The sequence below is a fragment of the Leptonychotes weddellii genome, chromosome 6 (genome assembly GCF_054177405.1).
Source record: "Leptonychotes weddellii isolate Sample4059 chromosome 6, ASM5417740v2, whole genome shotgun sequence".
In the NCBI taxonomy this organism is placed as follows: Eukaryota; Metazoa; Chordata; class Mammalia; order Carnivora; family Phocidae; genus Leptonychotes; species Leptonychotes weddellii.
Window position 1 is genome coordinate 15151788 of NC_138374.1, and position 27401 is coordinate 15179188.

Here is a 27401-nt window from a genome sequence, read left to right on the forward strand (position 1 = left end):
GCTCGGTTACTCACTGTCCTTGGCTACCACATCAGTGAGAAGGGGAAGCTGGTCAAAATGTTGGCTGACTTGGAGATTTTTAGGAACTACTTTAAAATTTGAATTCTAAGTAAAAAGGGAAGGCTGCCTTGCTCTAAGGGCCCACAGAGGTTTAGAAATTAGAACTTTACTTGAGTAGTATAGATAATTGCACAACAGTAAGTGAGGCCGACTGCTTTTTGTCATTCATGGTCTGTGCTTCCATATTGGCAGGTGGAAGACAAGAGTCACTTCGTGAATCTTGTTCTTGCAAGTGAAGCCCACTATTCTGGCTCTCTGGAAGGCCCTGGGATTCCTCTTCGCTATCAGCAGTCTTGTGGGATATCTCTCTGAAAAAACTATGGTATAAGAAATTAATATAAAACCCTTTTTCAGCAAATCTATTTATAACTTTCTATGGTGTATGAATCAGATTTCAGTAGCTAGGAGCCATGCGAAAACTAACAAGGTCTTCAAGTATGCCCTACCCTCAGAATCACACTTAGAATCAAATTTGACAAACTTTCCTTCTGAAAGTGGAAATGGCGTCAAAATAATTCTTTACATTGGGAGGACTTGGAACACAAAAGGGAGAGTGTGAGACATAAATTCAGAATAGAAAATCCGTTCCCCAGGAGACAGAATAGGGTCTGAGGCAGTCACTAAATGGTTTTCAAGGGGTAGAGAAATCATTCTCACTTCTTCTTGTTTTGAGATTACTGGAATAATATGGTGAACTTGGTCTATGGTAATACTTTTGAATTAATATATCAACAGTAATTGTTCTATAAAAGTGCATTAGTTAAAAATCAATTTTAAGAACATGGCAATTTTACATACCAGGATTTCATTGACATGTAGTGATTCTCAGTTCTCTCGGAGAACTGGTCTGGACTATCAGCTTCAGCAGATTCACCAGAATCATTGGAAGCAACAAAAGTATCCAACTATAGACAAGAGGAATAGACATAAGAATGCAAATCTACCAATAGCCAATACCCCTTCCATGATGGTTCTGGGCCCTGAAATAGTAAGTACATCCACCACTGGATGAATAGTGGTGCTCATTCTAGGAGACTGAACCAGTAAAGCTTCTCTGACTCAAAGTCTGTTTTCACCTCCTGGATTCCCCCATGCTCCCAATACGGTGTTTTATTGGACTAAATTGCTATTTATTTTTCTGTTTCATCAGAAAATGGTATGATATGAACTTTTTCCCAACTGGTGCTACTTTAGAATCATGTCACCTGGCTGGGTCAGACTCCCACACAACACAGGGCTGTCCTCGGGCTACTCTGCTCACAGGCTAACCAAGTGGCTGCAAAGGGCTGCAAAGGTCCTAGAAAATATTGTCCCCCAGGAGACTCTCCACTAGCCCCTCACAACTAAGTCATTTGGGGGAATGGTTGCTCAAAAACCCTGAGGGCTTTTAGCTGCCTGCCTAACAGATTAATCATGAACCCATAATTGGAAAAATTCATTCCAGTCAAGCCAGTCTTTCTGCTTCTCCCCTATGAATGGTGGTCTTCCAGAGCCAGCTTTCATGGCCCTTGCTTCACCTGGAGTACCCCTTTGCCCTCTGGCCTGACGAAGCTGTGTTCAGGCTTTGCGAGGTCCCACAGCCCCCTCTGACCACCTCAGCCTTCGCCCATCTCCTCCTTCTTTGAACTTCTCCTGCACAGTTTTGTACTTAATTTGGAGGGGGGAGTCTTTCTTTCAATGGCCTTTTAGCTTCATTCTATCAGCCTTACTAGCTTCGTTTTAGCTGGTCTTCTCTCTGGGAATTACCTCCCCTGCCTTCCTTCCCTCATGCACTCCATGCATTTTGTAAGCATCTCTCCTCAGCACGGAACCCTTTCTGTCTGGTATCGTGGCACCTCTTATTCAAGTGTCTCCTCTGTGAGCACATCACCTGCGCCTGATTCATTGCTCTGTTCCACCAAACCCAGCCTAGTACCTCAGGAAGAGCACGCAGCCAGGGCCCAGCAAATATTTGTACGAGAAATGAAGGATTAATGGATGGAAGGGCTTACCTCTAAAAGAATACTTTGAGGACTAATATAATGACTCTCTTCTTCTGTATCTTCAGTAGTCTCTGATGAGAAATCATGTAGTAAATGGGCTTGTCTGAGTCCTGGAAAATTTTTTCCCATTAAATGCTGAATAAAGAGATGAAGACAGAATTAATTCTTTTCTTTCTTTCTTTCTTTCTTTCTTTCTTTCTTTCTTTCTTTCTTCTTCTTTTTCTTTCTCTTTCTTCTTTTTGCAGGGGACAGAATTAAACCATATGCTCTCTGGAAAAGCCATAATAGATTAATTGGGTTGAGAGGATCAGAGGATCTTCCAAGGTTACATGAAGAAGCCCACACAACTTGGACTTGCCTGTTGTGTCTGGGTCACCTTGATGATGTAAAAATATAAGCCCATCTTTCAGGCTTTTCTCTACCATTGGGATCTGTAACTCAGAACAAGTGGTTCACTCTGGCGGGGGTGGGGGTAGTATTCTGAGGCACTAAGCTCTGCCACAGAGGTCCCCATCCCCACCTACTAGTTTTCACCCAGTGCCATCTGAGAAGGTAATTAGCCCACGGTCAAGGCACCACACCTTTCCTCTTCCTGCTCAATATTCTTCTTTTGTGTTCTGCTCACATACTTCTATTGTTTCCATAGCAATGCAATTTGCTAATGTTGATCATGTGATAGTATGAATTACAGTCTTCAAGGTAATGTAGGTTCAACCAATTGCTGCCTTCCCTCCCCGGTAGATATAAGATACTCTACTAAAGTAGCTGCTTTGCATGGCAGGAAAATTGCTATAAGCACAACTTAATTCTTCTAAGAACAATGCCTGAGAGCAGGGGGTTTTGAAAAGATCTTGAATGTGTTCTAAGAAGTCCTTGAAGGAAAGTGATTTTAAAAAGCATAATCCTTTCAACTGTGTCCATTTCTCTAGCACCAAGATCATGAAGCCAGACCATGCTGAGCTGGGGATGAAGAAGGCTTTCCACTTAATTTCGACAACAGCAAACCCCAACAAGGCAGATGGTACTCTTAACTGAATTGGAATACAGCGTGTGAAAAAGCAAGACGACCAGCAACGTTATCTTTAGGGTGAAGGCGTATCGTGAGTGAAAAACAAGAGGTATTTACTGAAAAGAGTTATCTTTTGCAACCCATTTCCTACAAATACCAAATGAGGTGTTTGGCCTTTGTGAATTTGATCTGCTATAGAAAAGCTTTTAAAATAGTTGGAGAGCTCCCAACTAGATAAAACAGGAGGTTATGCCATATTAAGATGTGCTTGGTACCCAGGGAGTAGGGAAAGTCAATGGTTACATCTCTAAAGGACAAAATGGTATCCATGGCAGAAGAAAAAGCCAAACAAACAACAGCCCACTTATCCAAACTTGGGAAGATTGCAAATCTGAGAGAGTCAGAGAGTATAATCACAAATCACTTTCAAGGGCCAGATGTATTTTTTCCTCAAATGGATTTCATTAGAAAGAAAGATGGAATCACACACACACACACACACACACAGGGAAGCAAGACTGATCTGGGTAAATGAAGGAAATTTATTAATAAGAACCTTGATTTTACCTCAGAATCTGTATAGATGGTATGGCAGAAAACCAAGTGGTGTTTCAGGAATCTTTTTACAGAGGTACTCTGTGCCCTCTGTGTGAAAGGGAGGACAAGGTTGGCAGCCAGGTTTTTAGTTAGCTGGAGGGGTCTCCACCCCACATACCCGGATGCAGGGCGAGGAGCACCCAGAATGAATGAACACCTTTCAAGGTAGGCAGGGCAAGCAGTAAGGCTCATTGTGGTATAAGAAACAGACTAAACCTAAGATCAACACTAGGGCTAAGAATCATTCTTGTGTGGGTTAGGCCTAGAGGAAGGTGTCAGATACATTGGTAAGACTTTTGAAGCATCAGCTGACCCCCAGGCAAGGGATCCTGAGAGAGACGTAAGTCTGATTACCATGTCTGGAAGACTGTTTCTTGGCATGGTGGGGCCGACAGCCTCTGATGTGCTGGGAGGACCAAGGAGAGGGCTGGGGTCTGAAGAGGGCCTTTTACCACCCAATGAGAATTTCTCCTGCTTATGGAAAAGGAATATTGCAGTCAGGGCACGATTGATCTCTTACCTAGAATTAAACAATAGCCTCGTGGCTGGGCTTCCTGCCTCCAGTCTTTTACCACGAACATTTGTACCCCCAGCCAGCCTTCTCTCACTAAGACACAACGTAATCGATGTAATTGTGCCTCTCATCTGTTTCCAAACCCTTGAGGACTCTCCGCCTGGCCTTCAGAGGTCCTGAGTTTCCCTCCACCCATCTTTTCAAGGCTGTACCCCTCTGCACCCCGCCCCTTGGCTCTAATCATTTGAATATACTCATAGACACGCCTCGCTTTCCCTCCTCCTTGGCCTCTGCTTTCTTTGTCAGCATCGAACAACTTAGAAAACATGTCAGAACAATACCTGGAGACTGAGTTTCATTTATAAAGGTCTGCCCTAAGAAAGGACTTGTGTAAATTAGCGAAGGTTCTTGGGAAGTAAATGACAAACTTAAAGCTACTAGCCTTTACATTAAAGAGGTATTACATTGAAAATGCAAGAGATAGGAGAAGCATTTTTATAGAAACCCTAGATGTCATTCAAAAGGTAGCCGTTTTATGCACCTTGCGTAACAATGATGGAAAATACTCTAGTTTCAGCTACTCTTGAAAAAAATGCCACAGTCCTCTGACCCCAGTAATGAAGATTTGAAGTGTCTGTATTTTGGGTGTCTTGCAAAACACAAAACTATTTTTTCCTATTGTTAATCATAGAAATAACAAGGATGTACATTCTCTCACTTATTTATTCCTCGGATTAGTGCCAGTTGCTAAGGAGGAAGAGAAAAAGCTAGCATTGTTTCCTCATTAAAGAGGGTGTGCTCACGTGCCCCTGTTATTTTATGAGTGATGTAGAGTCACCTCTGGACTGTGGCGTGCTGGCTCTCCATGGCGGCAGAATGATGACATGAAGCCGACCCAGTCTTTAATTTTCTCCCTGTTGATAGGAATAAAGTGGCAGCTTGGTCCGTGGCCACAATCTAACCTGTACTCCTTTTGAACAAGGGAAGGGTTCTTTTATTAAGGTTGGAACAGGGAGTGGGAGCAGGTACCAGGGAAATAAAGATTTTTTTTTTCCGAAGTTGCTTAAATGACCCACTGGCTCCTCACCACCTCCACACTTGCACACTAGAATTAATCTTCACACCACCTCCATGAGGAGAGCTCAGGGAAATGGGAAGAACACTGGAAAATAACAGTAATAATCATAGGGTTTGGAGCTCTTGGCTTTGACACTGATTTCTTTTGTGTTCTTAAGTAAGCCCCTTAACCTGTCAGCACCACTTTTGTGGAGCTATCCAGGTATGCCACCCCTTGGGGGAAGGCATGTGTTTATGAAGAATGGGTTCGAATGAATTTATATAAATCACATCTTCTTTTCTATTGACTTTTCATGACAATGTAAAAAGAAAGTTTTTTGCCTTGGGTTTCCTCGGCAACAGATCAAGGTTCTTCATACTTTGGCGTTAGCATTCGCTGCCTCCTCTCACAGCTCCCTCCCCTGACCTTGGCCTCTCTGCCAAGCAGATAATCATCTATAAAGGATCCATTAGGCACTTTGCTAGCACCAGGAGCCCCTCTTAAAAACTGAAGACCCCCCTCAGGGATGAGCGTTGCCCCTCCCTAACATAGGTAGCTTGTACAGATGTTTGTGAATTGGTTATTTTTTTTTTAAGATTTATTTATTTATTTAAGAGAGGGAGAGAGCTGTGGGGGAGGCAGAGGGAGAGGGAGACAAGCAGACTCCCCACTGAGCAGGGAGCTGGTTCCCACAACCCATGAGATCACGACCTGACCCGAAATTAAGAGTCAGGTGCTGAACCGACTGAGCCACCCAGGCATCCCTGTGTATTGGGTCCTTTTACATGAAATGCATCTGGGGTGATGGTGATAGGGTTATGGGTTGAATTGCGTCCCCTCAAAATTTGGATGTAGAAGGCCCAACCCCCAGTACCTCAGAATGTGACCTTACTTGGAAATCGGGCTGGGTTTTTGTAGATGTACTTAGTTCAGATGACATCATACTGGCCTCCTAATCCAATAAAACAAGTGTCCTTATAAAAAGTTTGGATGCAGAGACACATACCCAGGGAGAATGCTGTGTGAACCTTATAATTCTGCCACCACAAGCCCAGGAACTACCAGAAGCTAGGAGAGAGACCTGGAACAGACCTTCCCTAGGACTTCAGAGGGAGCATGGCCTTGGGTACCCTGATTTCAGATACCTAGCCTCCAGAAAAGTGAGATAATACATCTCTATTGTTCTAAGACACCCAGCCTGGGGTACTTTGGTATGGCCGCCCTAGGAAACGAATACTGGGATTTTTCAAGATATTTTCACAAATAAGGAAGACTATCAAGATGGTCTTGAAGGGTGTGGCCATGGGCTTCTGTTCAAAGTATGTTGTTTATTGGTTTAAAATGTTTTATTTGTCTGTGTGTCTATTTTTTATTGCACACATGGGAAACATTCTGTGCTGTCTTGTGACTTACCTGTCCTGGCCAATGAGGAAGTATTCTCTGTTAGTGGTTCGGATGGACATCACCTCATCAGGGCGGCATTTAAACATCTTATGTACGGACTGCATTTTTTCATGGCCACTTATGCCAACTTCTACACTGGAATTTCTGTCAGATATAGACAAAAAGTATTAAACAGATTCAAACACGAAGACTAGTGTTTCATATTAAGATTCAAATTGAATAAAATTTAGATCTGCTTGATCAATATTTTGGAAACTGTCCCATAATTTTAGGAAACAAGTTTAGATCTGGTTCAACACTGATTGAAAATACTTTGTTCAGCCTCAAACTTAATTCAAAAATTCTTTTTTCAGTTGGAGTCTTTGTTCTACAAAGTATCGTGTTTTCTAATTTTCTTTTTTGTACGTAATTTCTTAAAGAGAAGACAAAAAAAGCCAATCTAAATACTTTTAAAAAATCCATCTTGGTTTTGGGGCGCCTGGGTGGCTCAGTTGTTCAGCATCTGCCTTTGGCTCAGGTCACGATCCTGGTGTCCTGGGATGGAGCCCTGCATCTGATTCCCTGTTTGGCGGGAAGCCTGCTTCTCCCTCTCCCACTCCCCCTGCTTGTGTTCCTGGTCTCGCTATCTCTCTCTGTCAAATAAATAAAATCTTTTTTTTTTTTAAAGATTTTATTTATTTATCTGAGAGAGAGAGAATGAGAGACAGAGAGCATGAGAGGGAGGAGGGTCAGAGGGAGAAGCAGACTCCCTGCTCAGCAGGGAGCCCGATGTGGGACTCGATCCCGGGACTCCAGGATCATGACCTGAGCGAAGGCAGTCGCTTAACCAACTGAGCTACCCAGGCGCCCGGTAAATAAAATCTTAAAAAAAAAAAATCCATCTTGGCTTTATGAAATGATGATTTTATCTGCCCTCATCCATAAGTTAAGTGAATCAAAATCTTTTGTAACTAGATGCTTATTAATTAATAATTTATGAGCTATAGTATACAATACAAAATAAGGATTTAACTATGTTTTTACTCAAAAATGTTCCTCATTTTAGCTTCTTTTCAGCAACAAATATTGTTGAGTGTGAAGTCTTTGGTTCTTTCAGTCAATGATTTAAATTTTGATTTGCATGCACCTTGTTAATACTTGCTGCTATAAACGTTTTCTCAATTGGATACACACCGGTCAATTTCAATGGACCCTCGACGATGTTGGTCTTTGTAATAGGAAAGACGAAGGCTCCTTTCCCCACTCTTTGAAAGAATGAAAAACCGCTTTTTCCAAGAAGACTGAAAAATGAAAACATTTTTCATCTTAGTTAAATCTCAGAGGAAGAGAAAGGATTTTAAAAATGTTCATAAGCCTGGTGGGAGGCTGTTAAATCATGGTGAATACTTACAGCAGAGAAGAAAAGCTGAGGAGGTGGTGATTTAATAAAGTAATCTTGTTTGCAGACTTCATTTTCATAATAAAATGTAAATTGTTTGCCTAATAAAAGAAAGTGAACAGATTCAGTTTGTTCCCTGTAAAGTTTGGAAAAGAACTGCTTCAATTGGAAAACACTATTTACCTCTGGAAAGGTCTTCAAATTATTCAATTATGGGAAAGAACATCTATAATAGGCCAGGAAAACAAAGAAGCCAAAGGACCAAGAGTGTTCTTATTTCGTCCACAGTCAGGACCTTCCTTCAGATGACATGTAGAAGCTCCTTAATGTCTAGCTCTAGCATCTGGGGGCACGTTGCTGGCTTGATAGATGTAAGCAAAGGTTTGTCTCTACTCTCACTGAAGAACCAGCCAGAGGAGCAGGATAATTCTGCCTTGCCTTGGCTTAACAAACAAAAGCAAAACCACCTGCTATTGAAAATGAGGTGGCAGAGTGGTTCAGTCACAAGTTGTCCACAATGTTAACTGCTTCTCAGTAAATATTGAAATTTATAGGGGCTTTTTTTCCCTGTATTTTCAAAAATGTCTTCAAGAAATCTGCACTACTTTCAATTATCTAGAAAAATGCAATGTTGTTAAAATAAAATTTATTAAAAAAAAATAAGAGCTTGGTTTTGCTTTCACATCCAGTCTGTTAGTTCTAATTTGTCCATGGTTTTATAAAAGACAGCCTTTACTAAAGAGTTAGAGTTTTTTTACTAAGTGGAAACAGAATCAGGATTAGGTAGCACAGCTGATGGGGACATTATGCTACAGTCTATCTAGTGATCCTTTTTTTTAAACATTTTCTTAGAATAGTTTTTTTTTAAGATTTTATTTATTCATTTGAGAGAGAGAGTGAGAGGGAGTGGGAGCATGAGCAGGGGGAGGAGCAGAGGGAGAAGCAGACCCCCTGCTGAGCAGGGAGCCCAGCAAGGACTCCATCCCAGGACCCTGTGATCATGACTGAGCTGAAGGCAGACGCTTAACTGACTGAGCCACCCAGGCGCCCCCTTTTTAACATTTTTTTTAAGTTTATTTATTTAAGTAATCTCTACATCCAACTTAAACTCATGACCCTGGGATCAAGAGTCACATGCTCTTCCAACCGTGCCAGCCAGGTGCTTTTTTAGCTTCTTCCTAGAATCTAGTAATTACTAGAATCTAGTAATTCTTAGGCAGCTGTCCTCACCTTGCCTCCTTCTCTTCCCTCTGCAGCAAATCAGCCTGCTCCCCACCACTCATCCCTTCACACACACACACACACACACACACACAGGAACAGAAGGAAACAATATTGCCATTAGCTCGTCTTTAAAACCATTGCATGGCCTTGGACAATAGTCACAAATTTATTTACTGAACAAGTATTTATAGTGCACCTTGGGTCACTAAGTCTCCCTGTTTCCTCATCGTAAAATGGAGACAATAGCACAGATCTTACAGATTTGTGGTGAGGACTGAAGGAGTTAATGCACGGAAACCTCTCAGGACTGGGCCTGGCACACAGTAAGGCTCACTGAAGAGTAGGTATTATTAATAATAGAGGAAATTTTAGCCTTTATCATTTGCAGAATAAACCAGTCTCTCATCTGCCTATAACATTGGTGCTCTTTTTTGGTATTAAATTTAGAGGGTTCAACAGACGTAGATATTTTATGAAAATTTGGTCTTAGAAGTCTCTGATAACATTGTATATAATTAGCAGAATCTTTTTTTTTAAGAGGGGAGGGGCAGAGGGAGAGGGAGAGAGAGTCTCAAGCAGGGCCCACACCCAGCATGGAGCCAGACACGGGACTCGATCTCATGACCCTGAGATCATGACCAGAACTGAAATCAAGAGTCAGATGCTCAACCGACTGAGCCACCCAGGTGCCCCTACAGTTAACAGAATCTTAAAGTAAGGTAAATATCTGTGAAGATGTTGCCCAGTTTGGGCATTCCCAGGGTGTGCCCAGTATTCACACTGACTACCAGATCCAGGGCACAAAAACTGACGGTGTTTGTTGACCATGGCAATGGCACTGTTTTCTCCAGAACTGATGCTGAGGAATCACCTTAACTCTCACCCTTCCATCAGCCTTATGGCCAGTCAATGACTAAATCATGCCTATTTTCACTTCCCAAATACTTCTGGGATCCATCCCTATTTCTCTGTTCTTACCCACACTGCCTTCAAGACCTTCAAACGTTTCAGTATGTTTCAAGTCATGTGAATTTGAGACCTTTATATGTTTTTCACTGTATTGTTTCAGTAGCTGTCCAGTTTGACCCCCTAATTCCAGTCTTGACATCTTCAAATCCATCCTTGACATACCCCTGAGACTAAACGCCAACTCCGACTGATCTAGCACTTTGGTCAAAGACAGATTAACAGGGACTGGGCTTACCAGACAGAATATATAAAATAGCGGTTTTCAAGACACTGAGCTTGGGGAACTAAAGTCACTGATCCCTAAGAGACAGGAAACAATCAAGGTGGGCCCTACAATTCCCTTGAGAGAGATTCCAGGCTATAGCACCGGAAAGGGGAACTGAGGGGGAACCAGGTGGGTTCCTGAGTTGAGGAGACAGAGCTAAGAGTTCAGGGAGATCAAGGCACTACAGTTCACAGGATAGAGTGCTAGAGAAGAAAGAGCTGCACACATAAAGAATCACAGAGACATGCATAAGGTTCTTCTTAAGTATTCAAGAGTCTTAATCAGTATATCAGTGTGAGGAGACTACCCAAGGCCAGAGAAAGAACCATTAGAAAATATTAGAGGGAACAATGTCTGGTACTCATACAGAACCAGAAGAATTACCTGTTCCCTCCGGCCAGACTGGTAAGACTGGTAAGACATTGGGTAGGGTACTCAGAGAGGTCTTGCCTCAGTAGTGAGGGATAATTAACTCTGGGCCAGGGCCTGCTCCAGATCCACCTAACACATCATAGAAGAAAGTCTTAAAAGGATCAAATTGTTTCCAAAAAACTTAATTGCATCCCAGAACAAAGCTCAAGATTTGTAGAAATACAAAAATATGCAGCACCCAACAAGGTCAAATTTTCAATGTCCAGTAACCAATCAAAAACTACCTAACATGCAAAGAGGCAGGAAAAACATGGCCCATAATTAGGAAGATAAGTTATTGAAATGGGCCTAGAACTGACACAGATGTTTAAATGAGCAGAGAAAGCCATAAAAACAGTTACTATAACTGTATTTTATAGACTGAAGAAATTAGGTAGCAATATGGATGATATAAAAAAGATCCAAAGTGAATGTCTAAAGGTGAAAACTACAATGTCTCAGCAACAGACAGACAAAAACACAGGGTAGATAGCACTAACAGCAGATTTAGTGCACGTGAAGACAAAGTAATAGGGACTATCAACATAAATGCAGAGTGAAAAAAGAATTAAAAAACAGTAAAAGAGCACCAGTGCACCATGGGATAATTTCAAGTGGCCTACTAGACAAGTAATGAAATCCCTAAGTGGGGAAGGTAGACAGAAAAACATCTGAAGAAATTAAGCTGAAGAGTTTATAAATTTAAAGAAAATTATAAACCCACAGATCCAAGTAGGTCAGGAACCCCAAACACAAGGTACATGAAGAAAACTACACTAAAACACATCGTAATCAAATTGCTCAAAACCGGTGATAAAGGAAAAAACCTTAAAATCAGCCGGTGTGTGTAGGGGGGTGGTGTTTGGAATATGTATGCCGAAGGAAAAAAAAAAAAAAACATACGTAAGACATTAGATTTCTCATCAGAAACAATGCAAGCAAAAAACCAGTGGAGCAACATATTTAAAAGTACTGAAAGAAAAACAGTCATTCTAGAATTCTAAATGCAGCAAAAATATCTTTCAAAAATAAAGGCAATTTCAAGACATTTTTCAGACATACAAAAGCTAAAGGCATTCATCAACAGGAGGTCTGCATTACAAGAAACATTAAAGGAAGTCCTCTGGCTGGAAAAAAAAATGGTACCAGTGGAAATCTGAATATTTTTTTTTGGTAATGATTGTTTTTTATTTTATTTTATGATTTTATTTATTTATTTGAGAGAGAGAGATAGAGAGAGCATGAGCAGGGGGTGGGGAGAGGGAGAAGCAGACTCCCTACTGAGCAGGGAGCCCAATGTGGGGCTCAATCCCAGGACCCCAGGATCATGACCCAAGCTGAAAGCAGATGTTTAACTGATTGAGCCACCCAGGTGCCCCTGGAAATCTGAATTTATATAAATGAAGGAAGAACACTGAATGGTAACTGCAAGGGTAAATGTTTATTTGAATTGTTTTAATACTATTTAAAACATTTAAAACTTCAATTGATTGTTCAAACAAAAATACTAACAATATGTTGTGCGGATTATATAGCATATGTGTAAGAAAAATACAATTTCAATAAGTAAAATGCATGAAGGCCAGGAGGGGAAAATAGAAGTATACTTTTGTAAAACTCTTCTATAATATGTGAATTGGTATAATATCACTTATAATAAGATAGACTGTGATATGTTAAAGATATATACTATTAGCCCTAAGGGAACCACTAAAATAACAAAACAAACAGTTATAATTAATAAGCCAAGAAAGGAGATAAATAGTATCATAGAAGTACTCAATTAATTCAAGAATGGATGAAAACGAGGGAAAAGGTGAACAAAGAAAAAATGAGATAAATAGAAAACAACACTGTGATAGACTCAAACCTGATCATATCAATAATCACATTAAGTATAAATTGTCTTAAACCAATTAAAAGACAGAGATTAGTCAGATTGGACAAAAAAGCAAGACCCAACTGTATGAAATGTATTTCAAATACAAAGGCACAAATAGGTTATAAATAAAAGGTCAGACAAAGGACATACTATGCCAACAACAGTCCAAAGAAAGCTGGGCTGGCTATATTAAAGCAAAAAATAATTAAAATTAAAGCAAAAAAATATTACCAGGGATAAAGGTCTTTTTATAATGATAAAGGGGTCAATTAATCAAGAGGACATAACAATCCTACACATTTATGTACCTAATAACAGAGCTTCAACATACATGAAGCAAAAACTGATAGAACAGCATAGAGAAATAGACAAATCCATAATTATGGTCAGGGATTTCAATACCCCTCTCTCCATAACTGATAGAAAAAATAGGCAGAAAATCATAAAGATATAGTGGACTTGGACAACACTATCAACAAACTCGACCTGATTGACATTTACAGAACACTCAGCAAGAGCAGAATGAACACACTTCTCAAGGGCACATGCAACATGTACCCAACAGGTCATATTCTGGGCCATAAAACCAGTCTCAATACATTTGAAAGGATCCAAGGTTTACAAAGTATATTTTCAGAACCTAATGGAATCAAATTGGAAATCAATAACAGAAAACTTTTGGGAGTGATGCGTATGTTCATAATCTTGATTGTGGTGATGGTTTCCCAGGCATATCCACATATCAAAACTTATCAGACTGTACACTTTAAATATGTGCAGTTTATTGTATGTCATTTGCACCTCGCAGAGCTATTTCAAAAAAATATGACCAGCCTAAAATGCAAATCTAATGACCCCTTTCTCTTGCTCAAAAGCCTTCAAGGATTCCGGGTCATGTGAGGTCAAGACCTGGCACAGCAGAGTGCCAGGGCCTCATCCTCTACTCTCCCCTACTTTCTACATGCATTGTCCTCTGACACACCCTGCCTCTAACCCACGCATTGCCTTTGCTCATGCCATCCCTCTCTGCTGAGACGTGCTCTTTTCCAGTCTCTTTTAAAACCCTACACATCTTTTAGGGTCCAGCTTAGATGCCTTCTCATAAAATCTCTCTGGATTCCCACAACTACTTGTATGCTCTTCCCTAGGTTCCCAAAACATTTCGCACTTCTGATTTCTATCATACCCTGATTATTTGTGCTTATCTTAGCTTCTCAATACAGCTACTCACATGTGTTTCACTTAACTTCCCAACAAAATTTATAAACTCACGGAGAGCAATGATTCTATAACTCAATCTGTATATTCTCTGCAATATGAAGCACCGTGACTTTACTAATCATAGGTGCTTTGAATAGATATTCAAAACTATTTTTAAATTGAATTGGATAATTTGCTTTCTAAATTATTTCATCCTACCCTCTGCTTTCCTAACCACCCACCTGCAATGAACTATGTCAACGTGAACAAGGACCTTTGAATAATATAACTCGAGCTACCTCTCTAATAACAATTTAGGCGGTTTCTCAGTGAGAATTTCCTACCAAATTACGAAATACTCTTCAGTCTTTTCTGAGCTATTATTTGTTTTAGTACCATCTCCAAGCAACAGATGGAACATTTGGTTAATGAAAATCAGAAAATGTCAAATTTCTGGATAGGTGAACTCTTACAGAATAATTAACCGAATCCAGCAGCCCCTACCACACTCTCCGTACCAAGAATCACTGTCCCAGAATGCGACCCCTTAGCCTCACTAAAACCGTCTTCTGCATCCTGGTTAGCTTGACCAGAATTGTTCGTTGTTTTCAATAAAGTTTTTTACTTTGGAGAGAATACCCCCTGGGTACCTGGACTCTTCTGAGGTTTGGGTTCCATTACGGCTGTCTGTTCTCATCTGTCAAAAGGAAGAGTTAAATGCCAGTTAGTCCTCAAACAACAGTGTGCTTCACTGATTAGCCACTCAGTCGTGGAGCATTGGGGTGGTGCCCGCGAATGTTGCTGTGATGGGTTATCAGCCTCCCGCTTTCCATTCTGTCCCCAAGGCTGATAGTCGCCACAGTAACAAGGACACGTCCAAGCAACTTGTGTTCACCAAGTGGCAGTTCTGTGGAGCTGTTGCTAGCACAACAGAAAGAGCCATGTTCCCTGGACTTTCTCTGCTCCTGCTCCGTAAGGGACTCTGACAACAAAGCTCCTGGGGGAGACAGCACCGAGGAGGAGAGACAAGAACAGGGCAGAGGGCAGGAGGCTATGGACCCAGTGCAGCTGAGAAAGCAGGTCTAGCCAAGAGCAAGCATAAGATAAGCCCTCCTCCATGCCAGGAACTTGCTTTCTCCAGAGGGAAACTGAAGTGCAAGGACTTGGGCATAGCCGTGTTCTTAAGCTGCCTCAGGTACCTGCCCGACTCTGGGAGCTGGAGCTCTTTCCTGGCAGCTGTGCCGGGATCCCTTGGCCACCGTGGGGCCCTGTGAGAAGGGGGATCCCACAGAAGAAAGGGCCTCGGGGCAGGGCAGATCTTTGCAACCAGGCATGTGTTGGTGATCAGAGTAACTCTCAAAATAGAGGGTAGCATCAAGCAGGGCAGTGCCCGGGCAGTCCCAGGAAAATGGGAGGAGGGAAAGGGCCCTCTATACATATTTTGCATGTTATATATAATACATATAACATGCAAGATATGTGTCAACCAACTCTAAGGCTTCTGGTTAATAGTAGGATGTTTGTGGTTAAGTGTTTGGGGGAGTCAAAAATTATACGTGGATTTTCAACTGTGTGGGGGGTCATCACCCCTAACCCCCATGTTGTTCAAGATTCAACTGTATATGTATATAAATACTGGACTTCCTACATAACATATATGTCATATCATGTATATGAATTTTGTATTACATATATGAAATCCAGTAATGTATATCCATTATATATGAAACCTATTATATAAATTTTGCTTATATAACATAAGCAAAATAAGCATAAGCTTATGTTATATAAGCAAAATTATATATTATATATGAAATCTCATTCAATTTCATATATATTTTTATTTATAAAATATATAGATTTCACATATATTTTTACATATAATACCATAAAACTGACACTACTTTTACAATGGTATAATACCCATTTTACAGATGAGGAACCTGTTATCAGAGATACTAAGCAATTTGCCTTTGACCACGTAACTAAAAAAGAAGCAGAGCCAGAATTCTAACCTGAGAGTTGTCTGAACCACTTTGCTTTTCCTCCTATTTAAGAAAGAAGAATTAAACCTTTTCATAGTTCTACTTGCATTTCTTGTCATTGCCCACAAACAAAAAAGCCTTTCAGATTTATCTCTTTGATCTCATTCAGAGGAATCTGCCCACTATCATTGCCTACAACCTGTTCATTTTAATGTCATTTGGGATTTGGTCAGCGTGATACCAAGAGGTCCTATTTCCTTCTGACTGTACAGTTAGGAACCGAGAGCCCAAAACAGCAATTTTGCTCAATTAGTATTTCAGATTACCACAGCCTTGAGAACCTAAAACATTCAAACCAAGCAGTACTTACTAGAAACCAGGGGGTCGCTGGTTCAGTTCTCAGCCAGGTGCCCCGTCCCTGGGTCTCCTGACCTTATCGCTCGCTGTTCACTCTGAGCTCTGAGTGGTAAGGTGAAAATTAAATACAATCTGTTTGAAATGTGAACCAACAGGAAGTTCCTAAATGACTACCTTAGGGCAGATTTTATGCTTGCCTTTAGCTCGTATGGCAGTTGCTGTCCTAGGGAAAGTTCTGGGCTTTCATTCTTTTTGTGGCTTGGCACAGAACTGCCCTTGGCATTCCAACTGTCTAGCATCAGAAAATAAAAGCAAACAAATAAAAAAAAAATTCCCACTAGCCTTTGTTCACAGTCACAATGCTTCTTATTGAGAACAGTGTCAGCCTTGCCTTGACCTCATACACTCATTACTGTTGAAATAATGCCTTTGCTTCCCACCCATCCGTATCCTCCCAAGGTCCTCCCGGGGAAGGTAGGGGGATTCCTTTGTACCAGATGAGGAAACAAAAGCCTGACTTCTCCAACACACTTGCACATGCCAAGGATTTCCAGGACAATTTGCTTCTTCATCCGTAACAGAGTTGTCCTCAACAGGGTGGCACAAGGCAGGCTCTCCCGTACGGCCACCCAACAACTCCTAAAAATAAGAGTTCTGTTCAGCACCCCCCACCCCCGCTTGTGTGCTCTCTCTCTCAAATAATAAAATCTTTTTAAAAAAGGGTTTGCTCACAAGAGGCGATGGCAGTCAAGCCTTGTTAAAATTCTCCTCTTTGCTTCCAATGTACGCTTCTCATCTGGTTCTCTTCTGGTTTGTCTCTTTGCTTGCTCCTCTACCTGCATGCAGTGCATTCATTTCAAAATCCCCAGTTCCTTCCTTATATATTTGCCCACTCTGCAAGTATTTCTTGATGCTGGGAGTGTTGAGAGTCTCTTGAGATTTGTGCCCTTGAATTTAGCAAGATTCCTGTCTGACTGATGTGTGATTTTCTCTAGTGACATTCAGCTATTCGGGAACAGGATGGGGAAGCTGAAGGGTGAGGTTCATTTCAGGTTAATGGTGTTTTGGTTTATTTTATTTTATTTATTTATTTATTTATTTATTTATTTATTTATTTATTTATTGCCAGGAAGATACCACAGATAGACAAAGGAGCAAGGGAACTTAGGATATTTGCAAAAGCCTGCCCCAAATGATGAACCATGGAATCAGAGGGGCATATGGAGGAGAGAGAATAGAAGGGGACTCCTAGGGAGGAAGTACTGGTGAGATTGAAGAAAGATAGGGCAAGTTGGCTGGAAAGGTAAGAAGTGATGCTTGGAGTCAGCATGACTGACTGATGATCTTAAAAGTAGAGCAGTTGTAGGGAGTGGGTGGCTTTGCTATAGTGTAGAAGGAAGGTCATTGGTGATGAGGTCAAAGAACTGAGAGGGTAGGGTGTTTGGTCCTCCACGTGGACATCCAGTTTATGCTTTTTGAAGCTCTCTAAAGGTTTTTGAAATATGACAAAGAGAATAAAGGTAATCATCTACCCACCTCCCACAACACATACACAAGTGTCTATTTTTATACTTGAATTCATTTGTAAAAGCAAAAGCAGACACAGATGTCAAAGGAGGACCCTTGTATCCATAGAAGATTGAAGTCAAAATCCTCTTTATTTCAAAAGAATTCTTGGGTCCAGTTTCTGGGGAACAGGGAATGTCTATAGGTGATAGAGGATGGCCTGAAGATTGTGGCCTACGGAGACAGCTAACAAGACCACCACTGGGGCCAGATGAGAGATGATGGGGCTTCTTTTTTCTTCTCTACCTTTCCCTTTATTGACCTGAGTCCTTATAATGCCCACCTGGTTGGCATTGGGGCAGTGGGATCAGGGTTGGTAGGGAAGGGGTGGCAATATAGCTCACAATAGGAAGAGAGAGAAACAAGCAAAGTAGGAAGGAGACTCCCAAAAGTTGGGACCCCACAGAGTAGCTTCTTTCCCAAAAATCCATCTCCTGCATAAGATATGATGCAACTCCTGGCACCCTATGTTTCTTAGATCCTCCTGTTGGTCAGCAATGGATCTTCCCTGCTTCTCAGTTTATTTGTACTTCAATTTCTATTGTAACAGAAGTAACTATCTTTCATTTCTGGGCCTGGAGAAGAAAAAGCATGTTCCATATGGATTTTGAATAAATTATGAATTTGAGGAATCAGGCAAAACACATAAAATCAGCACTTAGCATTATTTCATTCTTTTGCCTTTTGTCCTGGGAGGTGTGTGTATGTGTGTGTGTGTGTGTGTTTTAATGCTTGTATTACTTTGATTTCCTGTTCAAGTTGAAGGCAGTTAATAAGAAAGAATATTTTATTTCAGTATTTATTGGTACCAACTGGATAGCAAGCACTATTGGGGATAAAAGAAGAATTAAACATGGACAGTGTTCTTAGTGACCTTATAATCTAATATGGGAGCTAAGTGACATAACAAAACCAAGCAATGTGTTACTCAGGGTCCTAGCAGGGAATAGCATGCTCCAAGGATTTATGGAAGAGAGTTGTTAAAGGGACTATCTATAGAGGTGTTGGCTGGTTAAAGAGAACCAACAAGGGGTGGGGAAATATTCAGTGTCTAGCAATGGTGGGAAGTCTTTACCACCTCCAGGCCTGCTGGGATAAGAGGAGGGAGCAGTGTTTCCAGATTCTGATGAGAGTGGTAGCTGTGGATGAGGTGCCATCACACAGAAGCAGTGGTTGTAGGAAGGCGAAAATGGCCACTCTCAAAACTATGGCCCTCATGGAGAGAGCAGGGTTGGGTAGAGGTGGAGTAGGAAGGGGAGAAGCCAGCAAAGGAGATTAGAAAGGAGCAGAGGAGTATGTGACAACACAGAAGCGTGTGGTATCTGGAAGTGGAAGCAAATGTTTTGGAAGGAGGGAAGGGGCATCCACGCCAAATGCTGCCAAGAGGATGAGCAAGATGAGAACTGAGAACTGGTCACTGGATTTGGCAAGATGGGGGCCATCATGATCTTGGCGAGAGCTATTTTAGTGGAGTGGTGTAGAGTAGAAAAATCTGATGGGAGTGGGTTAAAAAGAGAAATGGTCCATCTGCTGGGGTACAGAACATAGCAGAGAAGAATGGAGAACAGTGGAGAGTTCTTTGGAGAAGCAAGTGAAGATGATTCAAAAAGAATCCAAAATGAATAATATGAAGTGGTGAGTGCTGTCAGAGCAATGCAGATCCGGAGTCATGGGAATTCAGAGGAAGGACCTGTTCTTCCAAAGACAGAAAAGGATGAAACCAAAAGGGAGATCTCATGGAGGAGGTGACACCTCAGGTGAGTCTTGAAGCCTCCCTACCCTCCCACTCCCCAGTTATCCCTGGGGCACATGTGACTCTTGGATAGTAGACACTGTCTTGATCCCAGCCTTGGCCTCACCCACTGGTTCAGAGGCAGAGGGAATCTGCCTTGTGAGTGGGATGCTGGGTCAAAGTCTCCCTTTCTTCCTCTGGGTGGTGCAACGTGTGGATGAAAAAGCATTTTGCTTCCTTGAGGGAAGCCAACTTGAAAATGAAGCTGACACAAGGAAAGAATAGACCTGAAAGAATTACAGAGATGCAGAACATTTCTCTTGATGACTGGCAAACTTTGGGTCAAACCATGCTTGAATTCCATCTTACCTCTGGACTTATTGGTTAGGAGAAACTAATATTCCCTTGACTATTTAAGTCAATTTACATTAAATGGTCTTGTGCAAATGGAAATCATTTTGATTGGGAGATGTTATGATTTGAACATTAGGAACTGGCTCAGGGATAGAGAGGGGGGGGAGTTTGGAAGGAGACAAAGGATAAAAAAGGAATGGTAAAAAAGGTGATAGCATACAATTTTTGATCATGGAGTCAGACTTTCCAGGTTCATTGCTATGCTCTGTGAACTTACAGAAGTCATTTAACCTCTCTATGCCTCAGTTTCTTCATCTTGAAAGTGAGAATGATAATAGTAGTTACTTGATAACGTTGTGATGAGGATTAAATGAGCAGATATTTGCGTTTCTTTAAAAGATTTATTTATTTGGCAGAGAGAGAGAGACAGAGTGTAAGCATGAACAGGGGGAAAGGTAGAGGGAAAGGGAGAGAATCAAGCAGACTCCCAGCTGAGTGCGGAGTCCCACATGAGGCTCAATCTCCTGACCCTGAGATCATGACCTGAATCAAAATCAAGAGCTGAAGCCTAACTGACTGAGCCACCCAGGCGCCCCTCTGTTAGTTTTTATTAGATGCTCTTTTATCTCTGTGCATGCCTAGTTACCTTTGCTTGGGTACTGGAGATAATATTTAGAACATCATATGTAGAAAACAACTTGAAGGTTAAGGTGACATCATCCTTGAGAGATTTTAATTTATGTCTCTCATGTACCTGATGGTACTAGCTATCTAGTTCTTCATCCATTAAGATGAGGCAAAATGAGCAGATATTTGTAAAAAGCTTATAAGAGTCCTCAGAAGGTATTAAGTACTTTACAAGTGTTTGTCAAATAAATCAATGGCATTGTGTCTGCAATTTGCAACTGAGTTTGAGCATAAGCCCCACCTCTAATGAGAGGGGCTGAGCTCCCTGATTTTGAAGACTCTCCAAAATACTCCACATAGTGACAGTGTGGGTGCCAGGTCATTCTTTCTATGTTTCACATGAATAAATAGAGGCCCCAGGAGGCTTAGAAATCATTTAAGAGAGAACCGGGTAACAAACATCATGATAGAGCCAAACCCCACTAGATCTGGAATTGGGACACCAAATTTATGCTGTGGTCTGCTTCAATTCACTAGAAGAACTTGGAATTGTCCTCTTCCTCCTTCTGGGGGCTGGGGGTGACAAGATGACTGCCAGGTACCTAACAGCCCTAATAGTCTATGGGTCTCATAATGCCACCTTAACTGATTCTGTAGTTTACCATTTACAAAGCATTTGCAATGTCTCCTTCTGTTCATGCAAAAACCTCTTGAGGGAGGCAAGGCAGATATTATTCTTCCTGTTTTATGACAAAGAAGGGAAACTAGCTGATAAAAGTTTTGATATCAGGGGCACCTGGGTGGTTCAGTTGGTTGAGCATCCGATTCTTGATTTTGGCTCAGGTCATGATCTCAGGGTCCTGAGACTGAGCCCTGTGTAGAGCTCCATGCTCAGTGGGGGAATCTGCTTGAAGATTTCTCTCCCTTTCCCTCTGCCCCTCCCCACCAATGCTCACATGTTCTCTCTCCCTCCCTCTCTCTCTCAAATAAATGAATAAATCTTAAAAAAAAAAAAAAGGTTTGATATTAGATAAGTTACCACTGAGGGTAACTGAAGCTGAATCCCACTGAAAAACTCTGGGAGCTGGCACAACATCTGCCTTTCATCTCATCTGGGGGTGAGGGAGTTGGGGTATTTATATACCAACTCCTGTCAATCATCAGGGGGACATTAATTTCTGAGCACTTCTGGCCTGTCGCACATGTAGAAAGTGGGCTCAGGGACCAGAGGGACTCCTCAGGGAAAGAACTTGAGAGTAAGCCCCTGCACTACAGTGATGAGCACAAGGAGTTAGGTGTGACCACCACCGGTATGTGCTAGTTTCTATTGGCAAGATGCTCTAGTCACCTTTACATGCAAATACTCCTGTGAAATGTGGTATTTTAGTTAGGCACATTGCTCTTTTGACCTCAATCATATTTTTGAGGAAAAGAAAGTCATGACATAGGGTAGGCTAAATAATGTCCCCCCCCCAAATATGTCCACATCCTAATCCCTGGAACCTATGAATATATTACCTTATATTATCTTACATGCAGATGTAAGTTAAGGATCTTGAGATGGGAAGGTTATCCTGGCTTAGCCAGGTAGACCTGATGTGATCACAAGGGTCCTTGTGAGAGGGAGGCATTTGGTCATAGGAGAGGAAAGATGCTATATTGCCAGGTTGAAGATTAGAGAAAGGGGCCAAGGGGGAAGGAACGTGGGCAGCCTCTAGAAGCCAGAAAAAGCCAGGAAATAGATTCTCCCCTTAAGTCTTCAGAAGGAACACAGCTCTGCCAAGACCTTGATTTAAGATTTCTGACCTCTAGAACTCTAAGAGAATAAATTAGTGTTTTTTTAAGCCACTAAATGTGTGCTCATTTATTATAGCAGCAATTGGAAATGAATACAGGGAGGATGGATATTGGATGGGTTAATGGAGGAGTCTACTTCAGGTGTCTGGTAGATAGCTCACACAACTTGTGCAAAATAGAAATGTTGATTTCACCACTTTCAACCCTCCCACCAAACATGTTCCTGGTTTCAGGAAATGGCACCATTTATCTACCTGCTTGTGTCATACACCTGGGAGCCATCCTCAGTTTCTAGCATTTCTCACAATCCCACTTCAAATCTATCAGCAAATCCTGCTGGCTCTACCTCCCAAATAAAGCCCAAACCTGACCACTTTCACAACCTCGTGGCCACTCCAACCTGCCATCACCCCACCTAGGCAACTACAGCAATGGCTTTCCACCTGGGCTCCCTGCTTCTACTCTTTCCCTCTTTAATCCAGTCTTCACAGTGTCTTTCACAGTAGTTCATCAGATCCTATCACTTCCCTGCTCAAATCCCTCCAGTGATTTCCTATTGCATTAGCATGAAATCCAAGGTGCTCACCATGGTTGAAAGCCCTACATGATCTGGCCCTGCCTGCCCTTCATCCTTATTGCCCAGCACCCTGCTCTGCAGCGCTGGCTTTCTTGATGTTTCTTAAACAGGGCCAGGTGGTAGCTGCCTCAGGGCCTTTGCACTTGCTGCTTGCTCTGCTTAGAACCATCCTTTTTCACATACCCACATGGTGCGCCCCCTCACTCTACTCAAGTTTCTGCTCAGATATAGGCATTAGAAAGGGCTTTCCCAGCTTTCTACCTAACTTAACTTGCCCTTCTCCTACTTCACCTTATCCTGCTTTATCTTTCTTTATAACACTTCTCACTATACGAAAATATAGGAACTATCTGTATTTTCTACTAAAATATAAATTCAGTGAAGACCGAGACTGTTTTGTACCTGTTCTATCCCCAACGCCAGGAACAGTGCTTAGCATATAGTTCAATAAATATTTGTTGATTGAAAAAAAATATATATGAAAGGTTATTTCCCTGTAGGTGACTATCATGGTTAGCTAGTCAAAGACAAGTGCTGGCTTCTCATGTAGGTGTGACTTACTCAGCACATGAATTCCTGCATTTTTACATAACCACCCACAACTTCTAAATCTTTATGCCTGAAAGAGAAATTGGTCCTCAGCTACCACAAGTCCTGTCAGAAGTTAGAGGAAAAATTGTGAGCCATCTGTGATTTCATGGAAAGTACAAATCCTCCAACACAGCCCTTTTCAATCACAAACGGATCATTTTGCCCTCTCAAATGAGAGGGACCACTGTTCCCAATGGGTATGTGGCTGTTAGGTGTTGGTGGGTTAATTATAGAAAATTCTCATCTGCTTTTCTTATCTGACCCACTGCTTTTTGCTCACATCCAAACCTCCTGGTTTTAAAAGTAGCCATTCTCATTTGTTCTTGGTACTTGCTTTAAAATGTTTAAAATGTTTTTGTTTTGTTTTGTTTTTTTAAGCAGATGGAATATACCTATCTTTACAAATTCCCTCCTCCCTTGTTTTTCTTTTTTCCCCCCTTACCTTCTCAGGGAAGGTTACACTACAGGGTGTAACCGTCCCTCAGCACCCTCCCCAGGGACCAAGGTTTCTGACCCGTTCAACTTCCCTTTCACAGGTGTATTCTACCACTGCTTTGCAAGCTTGGCTGTAAATTGGAAGCACATGGAGGGGTTTAACAACACGGATTCCTGGTCCCACTTGCAGAGATCCTGGCTTAGTTGGTCTAGGTGCTGCCTGGGGACTGCAAAAGCACTTGACGTGAGACTCAGGTTCAGCCACAGTTGCGAATCACCACATCTAGTCCCTGTCATTGGGGTCTTTAGAACCTCCCCTTCTGAATAAACTGCCCAAACTCCTTGGAATTTTCCATACATCTCCTTAAATTTACAAAGACCTGGCTTTTGCTTGATGATTCAGAGTTTTCATAACGACACCCACCAAAAGAAATGTCTCCTTACTTGATTTTATAGTTCTGTGGAGTTTGCACAGCCACTTCCCCCACACGATTTCCCTGACTCCTCCCTACTTCCCCGTGAGGTGAGAATTTGGGGCCAGGGTGAGGTGAGGGCAGCTGGAGTGGCTGTCTGAAGTTAGGGCCAGGGTCGCCACAGTGAGCAAACAAACAAAACAACAAAAACAGGGGCGTCTGGGTGGCTCAGTCATTGAGCGTCCGCCTTCAGCTCGGGTCATGATCCCAGGGTGCTGGGATGGAGCCCCACATCGGGTTCTCTGCTCAGCTGGAAGCCTGCTTCTCGCTCTCCCTCTGCTTGTGTTCCCTCTCTCGCTGTGTCTCTCTCTGTCAAATAAATAAATCTTAAAAAAACAATAACAAAAACAAAACAAGAATAACAAAACAGAGCAAAACAAACAAAACCAAAACCCCTCAAAAACAGGATGCCCAGTTAAATTGGAAGTCCAGGTAAACAATAATTTCTTAGTGTAAGTATGTTCCATGCAATATTTGGGACATCCATATACTAAAACAAATTGTTCTGAGATTCTAACTTAACTGGGCACCCTGTATTGGCGCATTCCTCTTCTGAAGCTCACGCTGGTGGCTCTGCCATTCTCTTGCCTTCCTGTGATCTCCTAGCAACTCGTCAGCTTGAGCTCCTGCCCACGTTCCTCCTCTCTTCTGTATGGGTAGCCATTATCCTCAGAAAGAGCCTCTTCTGGATATTAGAATCCACTTGCCCTTCCTTTCCCTGCCCCCTTGTCCTTTCTCCTGTCTGTGGCCTAAATTATTTATAAGTTCAGGCTGGTTTAAAAAACGCAATCAAACATTTATTCAGTCCTTTCTGTGCGCCAGGCATTGTGCTAAGTGCTCTGCATTCATTATTTCATTTACTCCTTACACGGCTCTTGGAGGTTGGTACTATTTCCTAGGTACCTACATTGGACTCTTTCCATTTTAAGATGGAAAAACAAGGTTTATGGAGGTTGAGAGATTCTTCAAGGTCATGCAACTCGGAAGTTGCCAAAGCTAGGAGTTGAACAGGGCTGTCTGACCCCAGAGCCCTGGTTCTTAACTAGCGTGCTAGGAAGACAAGGCGGTTCTAAGAGCCTTGTGGAGTAGCTAGTCAAATCTTCTAGCTTGTTCACTTTAGCTTTCTGAAACTCCTGGCATTTGGAACAACCCCTGGATAGACCTCTTCCGTGCCACGTGGGTGGCCTGAGAGATTAAGTGTTGACAGTATAGCAATCCATAAGATGAATATACATTTTTGGAAACCTTATTTTTAACCCTGAGAAAAAGAAGGCTTTGGAAGAAAGACTTCAGCGGCCACTGCTAGCCAAGCAAACACTAAATCAACCTAGGGACAGTGTTCTTTAAACACATTTGCTGAGGCTAAGGGGCAGATAGTTTACACTGATTCTGGGTCGCTGGTCACAAATGTAATGTGTCAGAGAGGCTTTTTTTCAAGTGTTCCGTATCTTTTTTGGTGGAAGATGCCCCCGTGCTTTAGCAGTCTAAATATTTGTGCAATTAACGTATGCTGGCAAATGTCTCAAGAGGAAAGCAGGCTTCATAATGCTAAGCAAAATTGTAATTAGCAACACAAAAGAAAAAGAATTTGTCTCTTTCATCTCGGTGCTTAAAAACCGTCAGCATTTAATACAGCTGGAAGCTTCAGAAAAGATAATTTGCAAAAGCTGATTTTCTTAAGCTTTAAAGAGTTAGTCCTTTACCCTAGTATAAAAAACATTCACTTGAAAATTATTTTTTCCCTTCCCTACTTAACATTAATCCAGTTAATACTAATTATGAAAGGTGATGTAGAGGAAAGTTCCTTTAAACATGTTAGTAATGTTGTCAAAGGGAGTGTTTTGCATTGTGGTACCCATTAAGTATTGGAGGAAGGAAAAACATGGGTGGCCCATCTTGTTTAGAAATGATTGCCTAAGTGATTGGAGAGGAAGAGGAAAGAAGTGGGCCTGCTGACACCAGCTGGAGAAGCAGAGCACCTGGACCCATCCCCTGTAAGCTGTGTGCTGTCTGCTCCTCCCTTACACATCGTGGGCTTCCTCACAAGTTGCCATGGCCTTGAAGCTCCTGGACAGGCTCTGAAGTTCCTGGGCAAGTGTTCTTGAGTCCTGAGCACGTCTGTGCCTTTGATCCTTTGCCATTCAATCTTGGGGTAAGATGGCTAGCCAGGTATTACGGACTGAATGTGTCCCCTTAAAATTCCTATGTTGAAATCCTAGCCCCTAAATATGATGATATGTGAAGGTGGGGGCCTTTGGAGGTGATTAGATCATGAGGGTGGAGTCCTCATGAATGGATTAGTCCCTCATAAAAGAGACCCCCCCCAACTCCTCCCACCCTCTGCCAGGTGAGAATACAGCAAAAGGTGAAATCTATAATCCAGGAAGCCAACTCTCCCCACACATGGAATCTGCCAGTGCCTTGATCTTGGGACTTCCCAACCTCCAGAACAGTGAGAAATACATGTTTGTTGTTTAAGCTGCCCACTTCCGGTGATGGTACAGCAGCCTGAGCTGATTAAGACTCTGAATAGCCAGGTGCGCAAATAGTGCATTGCTGGACCTTTGGTGATCTTTTTCCAGCTGTTTAATTTAGGCTTTGCTGTCACTCATGTTGATCTGCAAGCCAGCCTTTTGATATCAGTATAAAGCACCTACATCAGAATATCCAGGCAGGTTTGTTAAATGAGCAGATTCCTGGTCTCCATCCCAGGAATACTGGATGCAGGAATCTGCTTCATACACAGATCCCCCAGGATCCTCAGGTAAGTACCCAGAGCTTGAGAATCTCTTAAATAAAAATGTCATCTTCTACCTACTGACCTTAATTTCCCCTCCTGTACTGCCTCCTCTCAGCCTTTCTGGGGTGGCTAAAATGAAAGAAGTTTAGATATTTCCTCTGGGAACCCCTCTCTGAATCCCTAAGCAGAGGGGGACACCCCCTCATCTGCATTCT

The 27401-nt window shown here is 42.0% G+C and overlaps 1 protein-coding gene across 8 annotated transcripts in view; it reads right to left on the reverse strand.

The window, feature by feature from the left end:
- PLEKHS1 (pleckstrin homology domain containing S1) overlaps window positions 1–16566 on the reverse strand; it is a 34095-nt gene extending 17529 nt beyond the window's left edge. For 4 of the 8 annotated variants that reach the window (XM_081823482.1, XM_081823484.1, XM_081823481.1 and 1 more), the window contains exons 1-10: window positions 16308–16566; window positions 14603–14649; window positions 8014–8102; window positions 7797–7903; window positions 6633–6767; window positions 5001–5076; window positions 4003–4122; window positions 2052–2177; window positions 859–965; window positions 171–377 (exon numbers count right to left, since the gene is read on the reverse strand). In XM_081823482.1, the coding sequence (XP_081679608.1) occupies window positions 171–377; window positions 859–965; window positions 2052–2177; window positions 4003–4122; window positions 5001–5076; window positions 6633–6767; window positions 7797–7903; window positions 8014–8102; window positions 14603–14630 (995 nt within the window). In that variant the 5' untranslated portion in view covers window positions 14631–14649; window positions 16308–16566. Of the gene's footprint in view, window positions 1–170; window positions 378–858; window positions 966–2051; window positions 2178–4002; window positions 4123–5000; window positions 5077–6632; window positions 6768–7796; window positions 7904–8013; window positions 8103–14470; window positions 14554–14602; window positions 14650–16307 lie in introns of those variants that run through there. The other 4 variants (XM_031040359.2, XM_081823480.1, XM_081823483.1 and 1 more) reach the window with 3 other exon arrangements.
- Between the last annotated feature and the right edge of the window lie 10835 nt (window positions 16567–27401).